Below are 15,919 nucleotides of genomic sequence, written 5' to 3'. Positions count from 1 at the left end.
GAGCGCTGCAAACAGCTGAGAGTGTGGTTCAATGAGGGCTTCCTCTCCAGCTCTGCAGTGCATGCCAGCAATTCCACCCCCAGATCCGCTAAGAACGACGCAGTGGAGTCATGTCCGACCTGCACAGATTGTCCAAGCTTCAGACACTGTTTTCAAGTGTCCAAGGTGACCTGGGTGTTCTGTAGCTCCCATGCTCCCTCTAGGTAGCGCTCTAAAAGGACCTGAGCAGAGAGAGTGGCTCAAGAAAAGTAAGTGTGTTAACGTAAATACTTCAACTTCAGTTCGACATTAACGGACAATTCTCTGTTCTGTTTTAGCAACAGGAACAAGATCCTACTAACCTATATATTTCTAATTTGCCACTGTCCATGGATGAGCAAGAACTTGAAACTATGCTCAAGCCATTTGGACAAGTTATTTCTACAAGGATACTACGTGATTCCAGTGGTACGAGTCGTGGTGTTGGCTTTGCTAGGTAAGCACGCTGCTCTGTCTTTATTGTGTCAGTGACAATAGCTCTGCTAAGTTTCCTGCAAAATAAAAGTCGAGCAAAAAGAGAAGAGGCAGGGTTATGGGAGCCAGCTCTACCATGAATTTAACTGTGTAAGTTTTGGTTGGTAGTTTTTCCAGATCTTTTGGGAGTTCATTAGGATTCTTGAACCGGAGGACACTAAATATTCGGTGACCCAGGGCAAGGAAATACCACATGAGCAATAGTTTTGAAAATATGTGTCCTTAATGTTTTGATTAATTAGACCAGGATGCCTATAACTTCTTAAAAGTAACAATCATAGGCTCCTAGATTTCATAAATAAATTGGTATGGCTTTTTCTTATTAGATGGAAATTTGATTCATCATAAAGTCAATGGATTAGATTATTTCAAACATTCAGAAAGTAAGACAATGATTGGACACCTGTCTAACCACCAATTGCTACAGCAGTTGTAACATTTTACAGTTTTGCTTCAGATTAGTGTTGTTTTTTTTTTTTTTAAGAAATATGTTACAGATATATCTAAAAGTGCTTTCACTTCTAGCTTTTTTTAAAGTTTATTTATTTATTTTGAAAGAGAGAGTAGGAGCAGAGCAGGGAAGGCAGAGGAGAGAGGGGGAGGGAGAGAATCCCAAGCAGGCTCCCACGCTATCAGCGCAGAAGTCTGAAGCGGGGCTCAATCTCACAAACCTGAGATCGTGACCTGAGCTGAAGTCCTGAGTCAGATGCTTAACTGACTGAGCCACCCAGGGGCCCCTTACAGCTTATTTTCATACCTTTCTCCCCAGAAAGGATACTTCAGTGTATTGGTTAATTTAGTTTCCAACAGAAAAATCTTAAACAGAAGGAGCTTTGATTTTTGACATAGTTCTAATTTGAAAGCCCATGCACGAAAACTGATTTTACGTTATTTAGGAACCTATTCATACTGTGCAGGAACACATAACGTCTATATCTTTCAATGTGTTGACTTTTATTTTAGAAGAAAAACTGCTGGCATTTTACTTTCATATGCAGTATCCTATTTGGTGACCATCATGTCTCCCATAGACCTGTGAAATCAACACAAACAGCATTGTTTACTATTTTCCAAGTAAGAAAATGGAGTCAAAGAAGAAATGTTTGCATTTTCACCAGACTTCCAAAGCACTGGTCTGGGACTCGGTTCTTCTGGTTTTTAGCTAACAGCTCTTTCTGTTCAGCCAGATAATTTTAAAACAAAACTAAAATTTCTACAGGTGGAAAGTCACCAAAACTTGCATTTCCAGTGTACCCTTCATTGCTTCAAAGGTCCAAGGGAAACAGTGAAAAGCTCAGCACCATCTAAAAATCCTTACCTCTGTGGGTGTTCGGAAAGCAGATCAAGCAGTTTCAGTTTTGTATCCAAAGATGGAACCCAATTAAATTCTATGGCTTTTTAAAACTGTTACTACCCATTAAAACCAAGATGTAACTCTCTGGGTAATCAGGAGTGTAGTGCATTTTGAATAGATTATTCAGTGTTTCTTCCATTAAAAAAAAAAAAAAAAGTCAAAATAATGTAATTTCCCTGAAATGTTTCTCAAACGTTTTTAGCCACCTGCAGATGTAGAATAAATTGTGAAGTTAGACTCCGTCCTCTGCTCATTCTCTGAAGCCAGGGTGACAAAGAAGGTACATAACTGACTTTGCTGACTTAATTTTAAACCTAAAGCTAACGTAAAACCATACAAGGAGTGTCCTGTGATTTTCACTCGTTCTTATCATGACTTTTGAGTCTGTCCTTTTGTGACTATATAAAAGGAAAGGTCATCAAATGACTAATATTCTGGCAGCAATAATAAATACAATCGTATTTTGAGCTGGCATTTCTGTTTTAATTCAATATCATGACCAAGAAAGACTATTGTGTATCGATTGCCAGTTTTCCAACAAGTAGAAAAAACTGACACATTTGATGTGCTTGATATTAAACTCTCTGGGTATAATGTATTTCTTTTATGATTCAGAAAGTACTCTGTGGAGACCAGTTTTCATTTTATGACAGAAGTACACATATAACAATTAGATAAAAGAATAAACCCACTTTTTCTTATTCACATTTTTGCTAGGTTTCATTTGTATCTAGTAAACCTGTAAGAGTGCTCACATGCACAAAACCAAATGACAACTAAGAGATCTCTAAACGTGTGTTTTATTTTTATGGATGAATAGGATGGAATCAACAGAAAAGTGCGAAGCCGTTATTGGTCATTTTAATGGAAAATTCATTAAGACACCACCTGGAGTTTCTGGTATGTTGTTTATCTAAAATTTTATCAGTCGTTTTTTATGTAATGTATCTATAATTTTAGCACATGATGTATCAAGAACCACATACTCTCATTTAGCTCTTAAAACTTATTTCTTTGATCGTACAAATAAGACTTAAAAATGTGTCTCAGGGCACCTGGGTGGCGCAGTCAGTTAAGCGTCCAACTTCAGCCAGGTCACGATCTCGCGGTCCGTGAGTTCGAGCCCCACGTCAGGCTCTGGGCTGATGGCTCAGAGCCTGGAGCCTGTTTCCGATTCTGTGTCTCCCTCTCTCTCTGACCCTCCCCCGTTCATGCTCTGTCTCTCTCTGTCCCCAAAATAAATAAACGTTGAAAAAAAAAATTAAAAAAAAAAAATATGTCTCTTCCAGACATTGGGTGTTTAAATATGAATGGAAGCCATCCCAGTAGGACAGAGGGTCTGACTTGTAGAAGCCCCTCCTTCTCTGGTAGACAGGCCGTCCTGTAACTCCCCATCTTACCACTACCATCCTCAGTAAATCTTGTGTCCTGCAGTCCTGTCCGTTGAGGGCCGAGGTACTTTCCATCTTAGCTCCTGCCTTTCTTGTGGAAGGTTCCAGCATGTGTCACCGTGCACCCCCTTCTGGAGCCCGGACCTCAGTCCCTACAGCCCTTCTGTCCAGTCCATTCTAACCACCTCCTCCCCGCGCTCTGCCTTGTGTTGTCATGACCAAGAATACCACACCTCAGGAGCTTTTCATTCCAAGATCGCTCTCATTCTAGCTCCCACTAAACCTGATCCAAAATACAGAAGGATCTTCCTTTACCACTTTTCCATCCCTGCCAAACCTCATCTCCGTTCTTGAGTGCTAAAACCATTTCTTTAACAGTATCGTGACTTCTCTTGTACCCGTACCTTGGTCACACCTGCTTTGCAGAATGCTAAACCTGGGTTAATTCTACAACAGGCCACCTCCTCTGCCTCTATTAAATCCAGGCAGGTAAATGTTGTCTCCAGCATGACCAGACCCCCAGCATCATTGGCCCTCATTCAGTTTTCTCATCCTTCCCTGACGGCAGTCTCCACCCACCTGCTCGGTTCTTCCTTAACCCCCTGTCAACTCTGAGCAGATGACTTTGCTTCTTACTTGATGAGTAAAATTGAGATCACAGGTGGAAACACCATCAACTTCCTGCCTCTTCCCAACAAGGACCACCTCCATCCCCATTCTTAACTCCTTCCTTCCCTGAAGTCTCAAAAAACAGGGGGTCCCAAGCTGTGGCCTTGATCGCGTCCCATCAGGACCTTGCTCTGCCAGTTATCCCCTCCCTCTCTTATAATTTCAAAGTCTTTTGCCTTTATTTTTTTTTTCCAAAAAAACACAAAAACCTTTATTTTCAATTTGTAACATCTCTGGCATGACTAATTGGTAGAGAAGTTGAGAAAATGCACAAATAACACTAGGAACAAAAATTGTGACCATTACTACAACAGGCCTTTTTTTAAATCACAGAATACAGAGAACAAAACTATGAACTATGCCAACACGTTTTAAATTTGAAATAGTTTCCCGGAAAAATCTATCCATTTGTGTTTGAGATCATTCACGTGTCTCTGATCTTGAAACTAAATTAAACCAAGCACTGTGTTCCTCTCTAGCTTTTTTCTCACATAAACCTTGTAAGGGTGTAGTCCCCATTTCTGCCTTACATTCATACCTCAGCCCTCCCCAACCTGACTTCTTCCCCTTGTGTCTTGCATGGTAAACTGTCCATATTAGTCTGCTGGGCTGCTGTGACAAAGTACCACAAGCTGGGTGGCTTAGACAGTAGAAATGTGTTGTCTCAGTTCTGGATGCTGAAAGTGCAAGGTCAAGGTGTTGGCAGGGAGGGAGGGGCCTCCCTCCATCCTTGGCTGGTAGATGAGCATCTTCTCCCTGTGTTTCTTCATGCCTTCTTCCCCCTGTGCATGTCTGTCTCCATGTCCAAATTTCCCCTTTTTTATAAGGATACCAGTCATTCAATCAGGGCCCACTCTTTTTAAGCATAAAGACTCTATTTGTAAATAAGGTCCTGTTCTGTCATTATGAGTTACCAAGGGTTAGGATGCCAGCCTTTTTGGGGGGCGGGAGCCATGAGAACACAATGCAGCCCTTAACACTTAGCTCCTGACTATCCAGTTTGGAAGCTTCTCTACCTTTGTGATGCTGTCTGTCTGCTGTACTTGATGCTACTGGTCCATGACTCATCCTTTGACGTGTCCTCCTTTGACGTCTCTTTCACCCATCTCTCTGTTTTCTTCCCATCTCCATCTTGTGTTACTTCCTTCTCTTTTTGTGGGCTTGTTTCTTCTATCTAAACCCTAACTGTTGCTATTTCCCCAAATTCCACAGTTCTAATAGACGTCATGCATTCTCAAGGTTTCAGCTGGTATGTACATTCAGAAGCGCTCATCTCCCACCCTGGCTTTTCCCCTGAGCTTCCGGCTGCCTGGTCTCAGTCACCACACGTTCACTGTCTCCAAAGAGGAACGAGCCCCCTTTCCCGTCTAATCCTGCTCTTCTTCAGTTAGCCATTTCTCAGTGAGTGGAACTGGTACCCAGCCAGGCACTCAAGCCAGAAACTCAGGGTCGAGTCACCTTGGGCTCTGCCTTCCGCACCATCCGTCATCTCTCACGTACAAAGCCATTCAAGTCCTTACTTTTTTTTTCTCTTGATAACTTCTAGAACCTACCCTCTCCCCTCCATCCCTCCCACCGCAGCCTAGTTTAACCCCTTCTCTGTCACCAAGGCCATTACAGCAGGCTTCTAATTGCCTGCCTGATAGCTAGCCTTCCCTTTCCCAGATACCCTCCCTGCCTGCGGCCAGCAAGTTTGATAAAATACAGGCCTCTGTGTCATTTTATGGCGAAAAGCCCCCTTCTCCCTTCCAGGCTCTTAGAATGTCATTGAAGGCCAGAGGTGAAAGGGCTCTTGCCTACTTCTTGAGCCCTCTCTCTGTTCTCTGCCTTACCATGTACCGTCCTCCCGGGCCAAACTGCAGATGTATTCCAAACATGCCATGCTGCCCTGTTCCTCTCTGCTTTCTTTCATAAGGTCTCCAAGTTAGTTCCCTCCAGTTCCCTTTAACCTGGCTCTCCAACCCTCACCCTTCAGGCCCGTGTTCAAATCTTGCCTCCTCGTGTGAGAGCCTCCCCTGTTCAGTTGGGTTGTCTTCTGTGTCCCCTTAATATGTTTAAATGTGTCAGTTGACTAAACCAGAAGCTCCTTGAAGGCAGAAACTTTTCTCATCTTCCTGTTTTCATCCCGGCACAGTACATCAGCCATATGTTTGCTGCTTTTGTATCAATTTCACTGTACTGTTCACCAAGACAATACTACATGTTCACATGCTCGTGCGCTAACGGCCGACCACCAACTGGAAGACGTTTCCATTTTGCCCCATACACTAGGCTGTGCATGTGTAACTGGTGTTGAGTATTTATTCTGCTGTAGCCCCAGTATTCCATGCTTCACTGGGTGGCTGGTAGTAGTGATTAGAGATTTACTTTAATTCTCCACATCTAGTTAAGTCTCACTTCGTGGAAGAACCTATTTGTAAGTACATGTGATACCACAGGCTGCACTTCATCTTGGCATGCTAAAACCCAACAGCACACAGTTTGCAGGACTGCCTGTGAACTTGAAGTGCCTGAGGGCACAAGTTTGGAGCGTGCAATAAAAAGACCTGGAATACACTATTCCAGGGAACTCAACCTTGTGCAGGAGCTTTCTTTTTGTTTTTTAAGTTCGTTTTGTTTTCCATCAACAGCACTTGAGTTGAAAGAAAATAAAAAGCAATGTTTTTACCCTCCAACCAAGTAAAGACGAGAGAGAAATGTAATACGTGGGAGCTTTCTGTAAAGCCTACCCCGCGGGGCCTTCTGAGGTTACCACGTGTGCACAGCCGACTCCTGGTGTTCTCCTCACTTCCCCATGTCATCGGTGTCAGGACCCCACGCTCTTAGTCTCTCTGAAGGGCTGCTCATCCACCCACCAGTGACCACTTTACTTTCTCAGCTCATTTTTACGTACAACAGAGAAAGTTCGAGAAGGAAGAATACCCCTGCACACAATTGTTTTGCTATTGTGTGAGTCTGAGATGAGATAAGATCTACCAGTTTCCTGAATGAAGTAGATCTCAGGGTGTCACAGATCGAGATTGGACTTCATGGTTGTATGATTTAAACTGTTTTCTTTGAAGTGGGTTTAAAGACTATTGGTCATACCTATTCAAGGAAAAAAAGACCTTGATTTCCAAACCACATGTAAATGATTGTAGGAGTCTCTGTACCTTTGCAACTAGTAGAGAATAGTTTCTTCTAAGTTGTGCCAGGTGTCACCCGGGGGGTAAGAAACAGATTCCTTCTGCTTCCAGAGAATCACTGCTGGGGGGGGGGGGGGTGCAGTCAAGTCACTCTCTCTGTTCTGAATCAGAACTTGATTTTGTGCCATTTTCTAACGTTTCCTGATTTTTTTTCTATGTATTAGTTCCCAACTAGACTGCAAGTTCTTTGGCAACAGGGGCTGTTTTATTTTTAATTTTGTGCTAGGCACAGAAAGCCTGTGCATCGCCCTATAACAGCAGAGGTTACCAAGTGGTTTCCAAGAGCATTTTTTCACGTAGGGCTCGCTCATCACAGTAATCATGGCTATTTTGAGGGTTTCTCTGAATACTTCTTTGCATGTAAACGAGTTTGAACTGCCTTTAGGCAGGAGTTTGAAATGTATAATGTGGGCCTTGGAAGGATAGTTCCAGTCAACTCAACTTTTCCCCAAAACAAGTCCCAAGTGGATTTGAGAGCCACAACAGAATTTGAAGCAGTTTTGAACTTCTCTGGATTTTTCCCCTTTTTTGGTACACATAATATGAAAATTTTCTTTGACTACCAGTCTGTTTATTAGCTACTGCTCTCTCAAATTGCCTAAATGGCTACTGCATACCATGGGTTTCTCCAAGGAATGCATATATTATTTTCAGTAGAGCCAGATGAAAAACAAAAATATTGTCAGGCAAGGGTAAATTGAATGAGCCTCCACTTTAATGTCTAAATAACGTCGGCTCATTGCTAGGCAGACATAACGTCTCATAAATACAGTCAGAGGATGGTTTAATCAGTGATGCAAGTTGTTGAGCTGGCATAAGCAGAATTACCCAGGATGGTTTCTGTCAGAGTTACTCAGATTCTTGCACAACTGGCAATTTGCCTGTGACATTGGAGCCAAGCAAGTACAGAAAAGAAACCCACGTTCGATGCATTCCCCAAAAGACACTGTGAAACTTAACAAACTGAACAGTGAACTCATCTTAACTGTAGCGGTCTTAAGAAAGTCTCTAGGTGGCTAAGCAGGAGGTCAGATCTGCACATAAAGTGTCACTTATCACGTGCCACCCACTCTTCTGCCAGCTCTCTTCATACCAGAGTGATGTGGCTGAATTCCCCCGCACCAGACAAACTCCACCCTGTCCTGGGGGCATGTGCGTAGAGTAGTCCGTGTTTGTAGCTCTGTGAAAATCCACATCAGGATTTTCAGTGCAATCTATTTTCTGAAATTGCTTCTTAAAAATCTTGTGCTTTGGTGCCTGATGTTACCATATATTTTGTTTTTTTAAGTTTATTTATTTATTTTGAGAGAGAGAGAGAATCCCAAGCAGACTCCACACTGTCAGTGCAGAGCCTGATGCGGGGCTCAAACTCACAGAACCACGAGATGGTGACCTGACTGAAAACCTAGAGTCAGTCGCTTAACTGACTGAGCCACCCAGGTGGCCCTGATGTTACCATATTTCCAAAGAGGCTTTATCTTCCAGCAAACTTTCTTAAATATACATAATAGTTTGTGCTGGAAAAAAATTACTCATAAGGCCATCCCCTCTATCCTTCCCCATCCAGCCTCTTGTTTTCCCCTGAAAATGTTGAAGCATTGTCCTTTTATTTGGATTTGTCTTGATTTCTATCTTGATTTTGAGTGCTAGCTGGTTTGCGGTACATCAGATTTGCGTGGAAGGTTCCGAACCAGGGTTAAAGAACCAATGACTGCTTTGTCAGACAATCCAGGTGAATTTCACAGAGGTTTGAAATAACGTAATATTTCCTTGATAAAAATTCTGTTACGGGGAAATCATATGGTGGTGGTTTCCCACACAGTGAATGTTAGAAACAAGGGATGGGGAGTTTTCGTTAGTTAGACCAGATGTTCAGATTAGGAGACATGCCCCAGGCAACAACACTGTCACTCATGGTCATGATTCAGGGTTTTGTCTAAAAAATGCTCTTCCTGTACCTGCCTGGAAGAGAGTACAGTCTCTGAGAAGACTAATGAATGCACGTTGGCATGTTAGCTGGAACTGTCCTAGAGTGCTTGCTCCGTGCCTTCTGTTTTTGCCTACGCATACACACACACACACACACACACACACACACACACACACACACACACACACACACGGACAAAGTCCACATATATGTTCATTGCTGCAGGATGCAGTGTGATTACTCATCTTTCTTTCTGGACCTCTCCATGATGTTATCAGAGTCTGAATACGTTCCTGTGTGCTAAGGGCGAAGAATTTTAAAAGAGAAAAATGTGTCTAGCCCTGGATATGTGAGTCATTATATTCTCGGTATTGTGCTGGCATCATTCTGCCACAGCCCGAAGCTTCGTCTGTCATGGAAGGGCTCCAGTGAAGTGCATAACTGCTGGCCAGGTCTGTCCAAAGACCTCAGCTTGCTTTACATCTGTTTCTGTGTTATTCTGACTTTTCAGACTGGGTATATGCCCAGCAGGGCTTGAGAACTGCTCTTACCCACATTTCATAAGTCTCTGTCTATAGGTGATATTATTTGGGCATTGTCCTGTGCCAGGAGGCAGAAAGGTAATGTTTAGAGGAAAAATTACGACTCTAACGAAAAGGCTAGAAATCTTTCATGGGTTTTTATTGCCTATTTTGTTCCTTGAATGTTTGTCTTAAGCTATTGTTATTCTGTAAAAACAGAAAACGTTGACAGCTCTGGACAAAAGAAACCCTTGAAGACATGTGTGATGCTCCTGGTAGTAGCTTTAGGACAATGTGATCACACCCCTGGGATTGCGATGTGTTCCTGTCTCCCTTACCCAGTGTGTACATAGAGCAGAGTCTAAATATGTGTATTGTCAAGACAGCCGCTCCAAGGGCTGTGCTCTTAGGAAGAACAGTCACTGCCATGAAACTGCTGAAATACTCCTGGGTGGCCCGTGGGGAGAGGGCTGTCTTACAGCTCCAAACGCAAACTCATTCTCTACTGTGGAGGGGAAGTCTAGCTTTTAAAAAGTAACAAGGGATCTCAACTGGAAATGTGCCACTGTTTCAGCCTCAGATGCTTGGCGTGCCATGCCAGGCCGGTGATGGGGCTCCATCGATCATACCCAGCCTACAGCAGATCCCTCAGATCAGTTTTATACCTTTTCGCTATCGGGTTCTGCCAGGGAGGAACAATAAATAGCAGAGTAAAATTTTATTAAAGCATAAGGACCTTGGGTGGGAAGTGTAAGTGTTACTGTGAAACAGTTTTCTGAAAGGCATTTGCCAGTAACTTCATCCTTAACTCCAACTTGAACATTTCTTCATTGTATGTGAAGCCAAGGCGGCAACCCCTGGCCAGCTTGTTAAAATCTCACAAAAATCAAAGTCCACGGAAAACAGGCCAGTCTCTACAAATGTTTCTAACATTAATAAACCAGAAGTCCCTCTCCTGAGAACTTGTTTTAATAATTCAAAGGCGAGAGGAAGAGTCATAATTCAAACATTTGACTTCCTCCTGTCGTCATAGTATGATAACAATAGCTACTGTGCATTGAGCTGTTCTGAGCATTTTGTATGTTAATTGTAACAGTCCTCTGAAATAAGTACAATTACTATCCCCATTCCACAGAGTATGAAACCTCAGACATTGAATAACTTGCCTGGAGTCACTAAGTGACAAATGGCAAAGCCAAAATTTAAACCAGGGAGACTAGTCTGGAGCCAGTGTTACCATACAACCTGACCACCATTTTAGCAGTCGGCATTAATGCGGTTAAAGAGAGAAATAAGATACACACACAGATGTTCATATAGTGTTAGTTACAACAACAAAGAAACTGTACATAAACCCATTTCAAAATGAACCTTATGTAGCCACTTAAAAAAAAAAAAAGATTCCATAATAAGACAGGGAAAGGTCCACAATGAAAACGGTAGGAGAAAAAGACTTACCGTTGCAAATATGAAAAGTTTAGACTGTGAAAAGCAGTAAATATAGAATAGTAAAATATTTAACTTGGAGTGATGTGGAAGGATTACATTTTTATTTTTTATTTAGCCTGACTTTTATGTTGTTAAATCATTATTTTACTGATAGGTAAAGCTGAGTGGGAGAAGGAACCACTCTACAAGGGTCAGGAATGTGGGAGAGAACCTAACAAAATAGGCGTAGGAGGACATGCATCTACGGAGAGAGGCTGTGGCTCTGTGTGGTGCTTAGACAGGACAGCAGGATTTGGTTAGAAACAAAGAGGAAGCTAGGCAGGAAGTGATGACGTGCACACAAAAAATGGATAATATGTATTAGATCCCTACGTCGAAATTTTTAAAGGAAGAGCCCCAGATAGTTCCTTGCGTGTTGCTAGTTGAGGAATTTTGAAAGTAGGCAATGTTACCAGAAAGAAAGCTAATTACAGTTGCTGAGTGGGCTGGTTTTCCACAACCGATGGAAAAACTTCCATCGAGGGCAGTTCACGTTTTACAGAATGTTGATTAGGATAAATACTGCTTAACTAGAAAAATGGGAGTTTGGAAGTAGCAGTTTCTCCAGCTGTTAGAACACAGTGAGGAAAAGGTCCACTCTGTTACAAACGACAGACAACTCTAATTCTCTGAACCACTGGATTAGGATAGGTGAGGAAGACTTCTAGGAGGTCAAATTATGAGCCACAGTGGTTAGTCAAAGCAGGCATACCAGAAGTGATTTTTAGTGTGGATGTCAAGGGAAGACATTTTAGCCTAAATAGTTACAGAGTTTGAGCTTCAGAAGATAGGTGAGCAAACTGTTTGGTAGAGATGGGCAGTGAATCAGCAAGGGCATCACCCGTAGAGCTCATTGTCCCTTACGATGGGACCAGATTGTTAGTGCCACAAAATCAGGCATTCATAAAAGGTTATCCCAGCTCACAAGGCCCTGTGGAGGGCGCATTGGAGAATCCTACAATGCAGTCACTTTAGATGGCTCTGAAGAGATGCCAGAAAATATCAGGTAAGTGTTTGCGTTTGTGGCATCATCTCTGGAAGGTTATATACTACAGTGATCAAGCTTTTGGAATTACATGTTCCTGCTGGTTCTGATAAATAAGTAACTTTTCTGTCTTGGATAGTAAGAGAATTTGACCTTCTCTCACACCCTTTGAGGCACACCCTTTACAGACCCAAAATATGGTGGTTAATTAAATTTGGCTAAGAATTCTCTGCATATTTGGCAAAATCAATCGAGTATGGCTAATCTGATAGAATTTTTATATCACTTTAATACAGGAATATATCTCAGGTCACAAATCATTTGTTAGGACTCTTACCAATTACTGTTTTGCATAATAGGATAAAATATTGCTAATCTAGAAAATTGACCATGTAAAAGATATGGGGTGACTGTTACATATGAATATTTTTGAGGTAATATGCCCAAATCTACCTGTTAATCATGGTCGTATTGCTAGTATTCATGGCACTTCCTTTTCTGCATGTCAGTCCTCCTCAATATCTCCCTTCTGAAAAGAACAGCCAAGCAGGCCACCGGAAGTATCTGATGTGTAGAACAATCTGACATCCCATGGCATCTCTCAGTATTCAACCTGGAAACTATGTATTAGGCTTCAAAACACAAATGCTAGAGACTTCTGGTCTGGCTTGAAGTAAGACACAGGATATGCTAATCAAATAAGGATCTCTCATTTTGCAACAGTCTCCCACACACTTAAAAATAAGTGAGCCATGACACAGATCTGGGTGTATTTGTTTGCTTTCAATTCAGAAATCTAACTGAAATCTTCTAACCCTTGCTCAGCTTCATGCTAACATAAATATCTTAAAGAAATCTTCACATAGTTGCTTTCCTGGAGCACACGGTACAATTCATGTAATAAATAAGATATCAAGAACACAGAGGGATAACCTGCTTTTCATAATGTCACCCAGGTACATGAAGCAGCCACTGTAAAAGAAATAACAGCCATTTCAGTATCAGAAGTATCTCGCTTCTGGGTGGCATTTTTATTAAAAAACGGGCATCTCTCAAAACAGTATTCTGTCCCATTAATGGCTAAATGGGTTTTCATAAGACTCTGTGCACTCTCGTTCCCATTAGATTGCCAGAGCTGTGTGAGATAAGACCCTATTTTAGCCACAATTGTATTCCTTGTTCTTAACACTATACCTTACGCATAGTAGGCACTCAATAATAAGTTCCAACTGCTAAACAGACCAAAGAGAATTTTTCACAGAGGAAAGAAGCTGTTAGAATTTTATTTTGCCTCACATGGAATCCTGGGGCACTCCCATTTCCCTAAAACAGGGAGCCAACAACTATGTTTAAAAAAAAAAAAAATCTGTCATTTCTGCTGGTTGTAATTCTTTAAAATAAGAAATTTGCTTTCCAACAATATGGGATACCTGCCAGTATCAAACTGTTTAAACTACTTACCTTTTTGCTTTTGGAGGGAGAAAAATATCCTAATGACATCACCACATCATGTAGTAAACATAATTCGTTGTTGAAAGATTCAACTACATCCTATTCCGTTTCATTTTGAATGATATATTTGCAAACGTGTCATTGCTTACCTGATGTTTACCTCATCGACTTTTACCGCATCATTAGATGTTTTTAGCAGGCTTTATTGTTGCATGAGATTGCTTTTTTTTTTTTTTGCTTTTTTTTTTTTTTGGCAGAGCATAGTCTAGAATGAAAATGTATTGACAGCATCTTACCACAGATAGGGACACTTGGCCTTTGAGCAAATGTAGAGCTTTGGTGCTCCCAGGGATTGCTGCCTAAATACTTTTGTTCACACCTGCCTACTTAGGCAGCCCAGAGTGAGTTTCTAGAATGTGTCCAACTTGGTTGCCTTCTTTCTCTGGAAGAAATGATGCTCATGAAGGAAAATGGTCCATTTGCATTACTCAGTGTGCCAAGTTAAAATCTTTTTTGGAAAACTCTTAAATCTCTGTCTAGGAGCTAGCTGGTGTTTATAATGCCTCTAGATAAAAGGGTGTCCTCAAAGTGAAGTTCCACAAAGGGCTAGTACTGCAGAGTTTATTCTACTCACTTGCCCTACAAGATTATGGGGAGTAAAAATTCTAAAACATCATTGGAGGAAACATTCAATGCCAGAAGGACTTTTAGATCTGTGAAGAATGAGATTGTGCTTCTGAGCTGTCTGTTTGTCCTTAGACTTCAAGGTGAGACATCCCCACGTGTGGCAGAAGGAAAATCCTAACTTTCAGGCAGGTTTGCCCTTTATCCCTTCCTTCTACTCGAAAGCAGTGTTCTCCTGGCCCTCGTTTCCACCTGTTGCCAAACGCATGGTTATAGAATTAAAAACATCATCACCTATGAGAAAGCCCTCTTGTTCCTTTGTATCCACTTACTTTACCTTCTGAGATTGTTGGTGGGTATAGAAATTTCCAAAAGTCAGTACATTTTTTTGAAAAGACAGAGTAATTCATCTGCAGTCTAGGATTTGGCCCCAGTCTGTCTTTCTTCACGCCCATTTGTCTTAAATGGAAGTTCCCTGTTCAGGAAAGCCTGAGGCCTGGGGGTGGAGTCAGAAGGTAAACAGTGGTAGGGCCAAGATTCCCTGGTATTCTCCCCAAACACCTCACAGTGTTGTTCTCAACTTCTGGTTCCCGTAGTACAGCTGCCTTTCAGAAGTGAGCTCACATTCCAGCCTGTCCCTCTGGACTGGTTCACACCGGGGAGAGGAGGAAGCCATACCAGATGACAGCCTAGATCCCTCACTGAGAACGAATTACAGTTGCGTTTTTTGTTGTGTTTTGTTTTTTTGGCAGAGAAGTGTTGAGAGGCACTCTTGCTTCCACCCTGTCATTAGTGGGTGGGTAATAGTGATATAAAATAAGAGATGAATTAGGATAATAAGAGGCAAAGGAGAAAGGAGTAAATTTTCCATAAGTAATATTTTTCTCTTCCTGGTTATTTAACTTTGAAACAGAACTTGAAAGTAGTAATCAGAGTTCTGTAGTAGACAAAGGACAGAATGTGAGAACCAGACAGGAAGGTATGATTGCCTTTATTACATTAACCAGAAACCTATCGAAATATGCACAACTTTCAGGAATATACTACTATTTTCATTGTGGAAAAGCAAAGAAAATGAAAAGTCATGGGTAGACTACTATGCCGTCACCTCCCCCCACCTTTTTTTTCTTTTAAGCTAATGAATACTTATCCCTGTGTGATAGTTTCTGAATCTTTTGCTTTTCTACGTTCATTTCTTGAGTTGTTCTTTGGATCATTCTATGATGTGGATATACAGTAAAGCAACCCCAAGAGGGATGATTAAAGGAACAGAAAAAAAAACTTCAAATAGCTTGGGTAGGTGTTTTTACGTTTCTTACAACAGCTGTCTTCAAGGCTGTACTTCACAAATAAACATATGAGACCTGTTTTTATTCATCCATTGGTTCAACCAAGGTGCCATGCATGCCTACAACATGACAGATACTTGGGCACTGGGGATACAGTGATGAAGAAATAAGTGTCACCGCTCCCCACGGGGCTTACATTCCAGAGGCGGAAACAGACACCAAACAAATCACCACACTTCCAAGTTGTTATAAATGCTAGGTATAAAAATACAAATAAAAATGTAAAATTTTTTTAAAAATATAATATGAGCTATAGTATAAAGGGGAACTTGTTTTCTCCTGGGGGAATTGAAGGCCTCTCTGAAGAATGAATGATGAGATGCTAAGGGAGCATTTTTAATTTGGGGGTGGGGGGAGGTGATACAATGTTATTTGCATTTGGAGATTCATCAACAGAATTGAAAACAAGTGGGTCTGCACGTAAACAAGTATAAAAGTGAATGAAAAGATTCCTTTGG

At 41.6% G+C, this 15,919-nt stretch overlaps 1 protein-coding gene across 12 annotated transcripts in view; it reads left to right on the top strand.

Moving 5' to 3' along the window:
• RBMS1 (RNA binding motif single stranded interacting protein 1) overlaps positions 1-15,919 on the top strand; it is a 224,940-nt gene that overhangs the window by 194,030 nt on the left and 14,991 nt on the right. For all 12 annotated transcript variants that reach the window (XM_040475166.1, XM_040475172.1, XM_040475167.1 and 9 more), the window contains 2 exons: positions 318-475; positions 2,688-2,767. In XM_040475166.1, coding sequence (XP_040331100.1) covers positions 318-475; positions 2,688-2,767 — 238 coding nt within the window. The remainder of the gene's footprint in view (positions 1-317; positions 476-2,687; positions 2,768-15,919) is intronic.

Source organism: Herpailurus yagouaroundi, unplaced genomic scaffold, assembly GCF_014898765.1.
Source record: "Herpailurus yagouaroundi ecotype Mexico unplaced genomic scaffold, PumYag 140, whole genome shotgun sequence".
NCBI lineage: Eukaryota > Metazoa > Chordata > Mammalia > Carnivora > Felidae > Herpailurus > Herpailurus yagouaroundi.
This window is presented reverse-complemented; position numbering and strand designations above follow the sequence as displayed.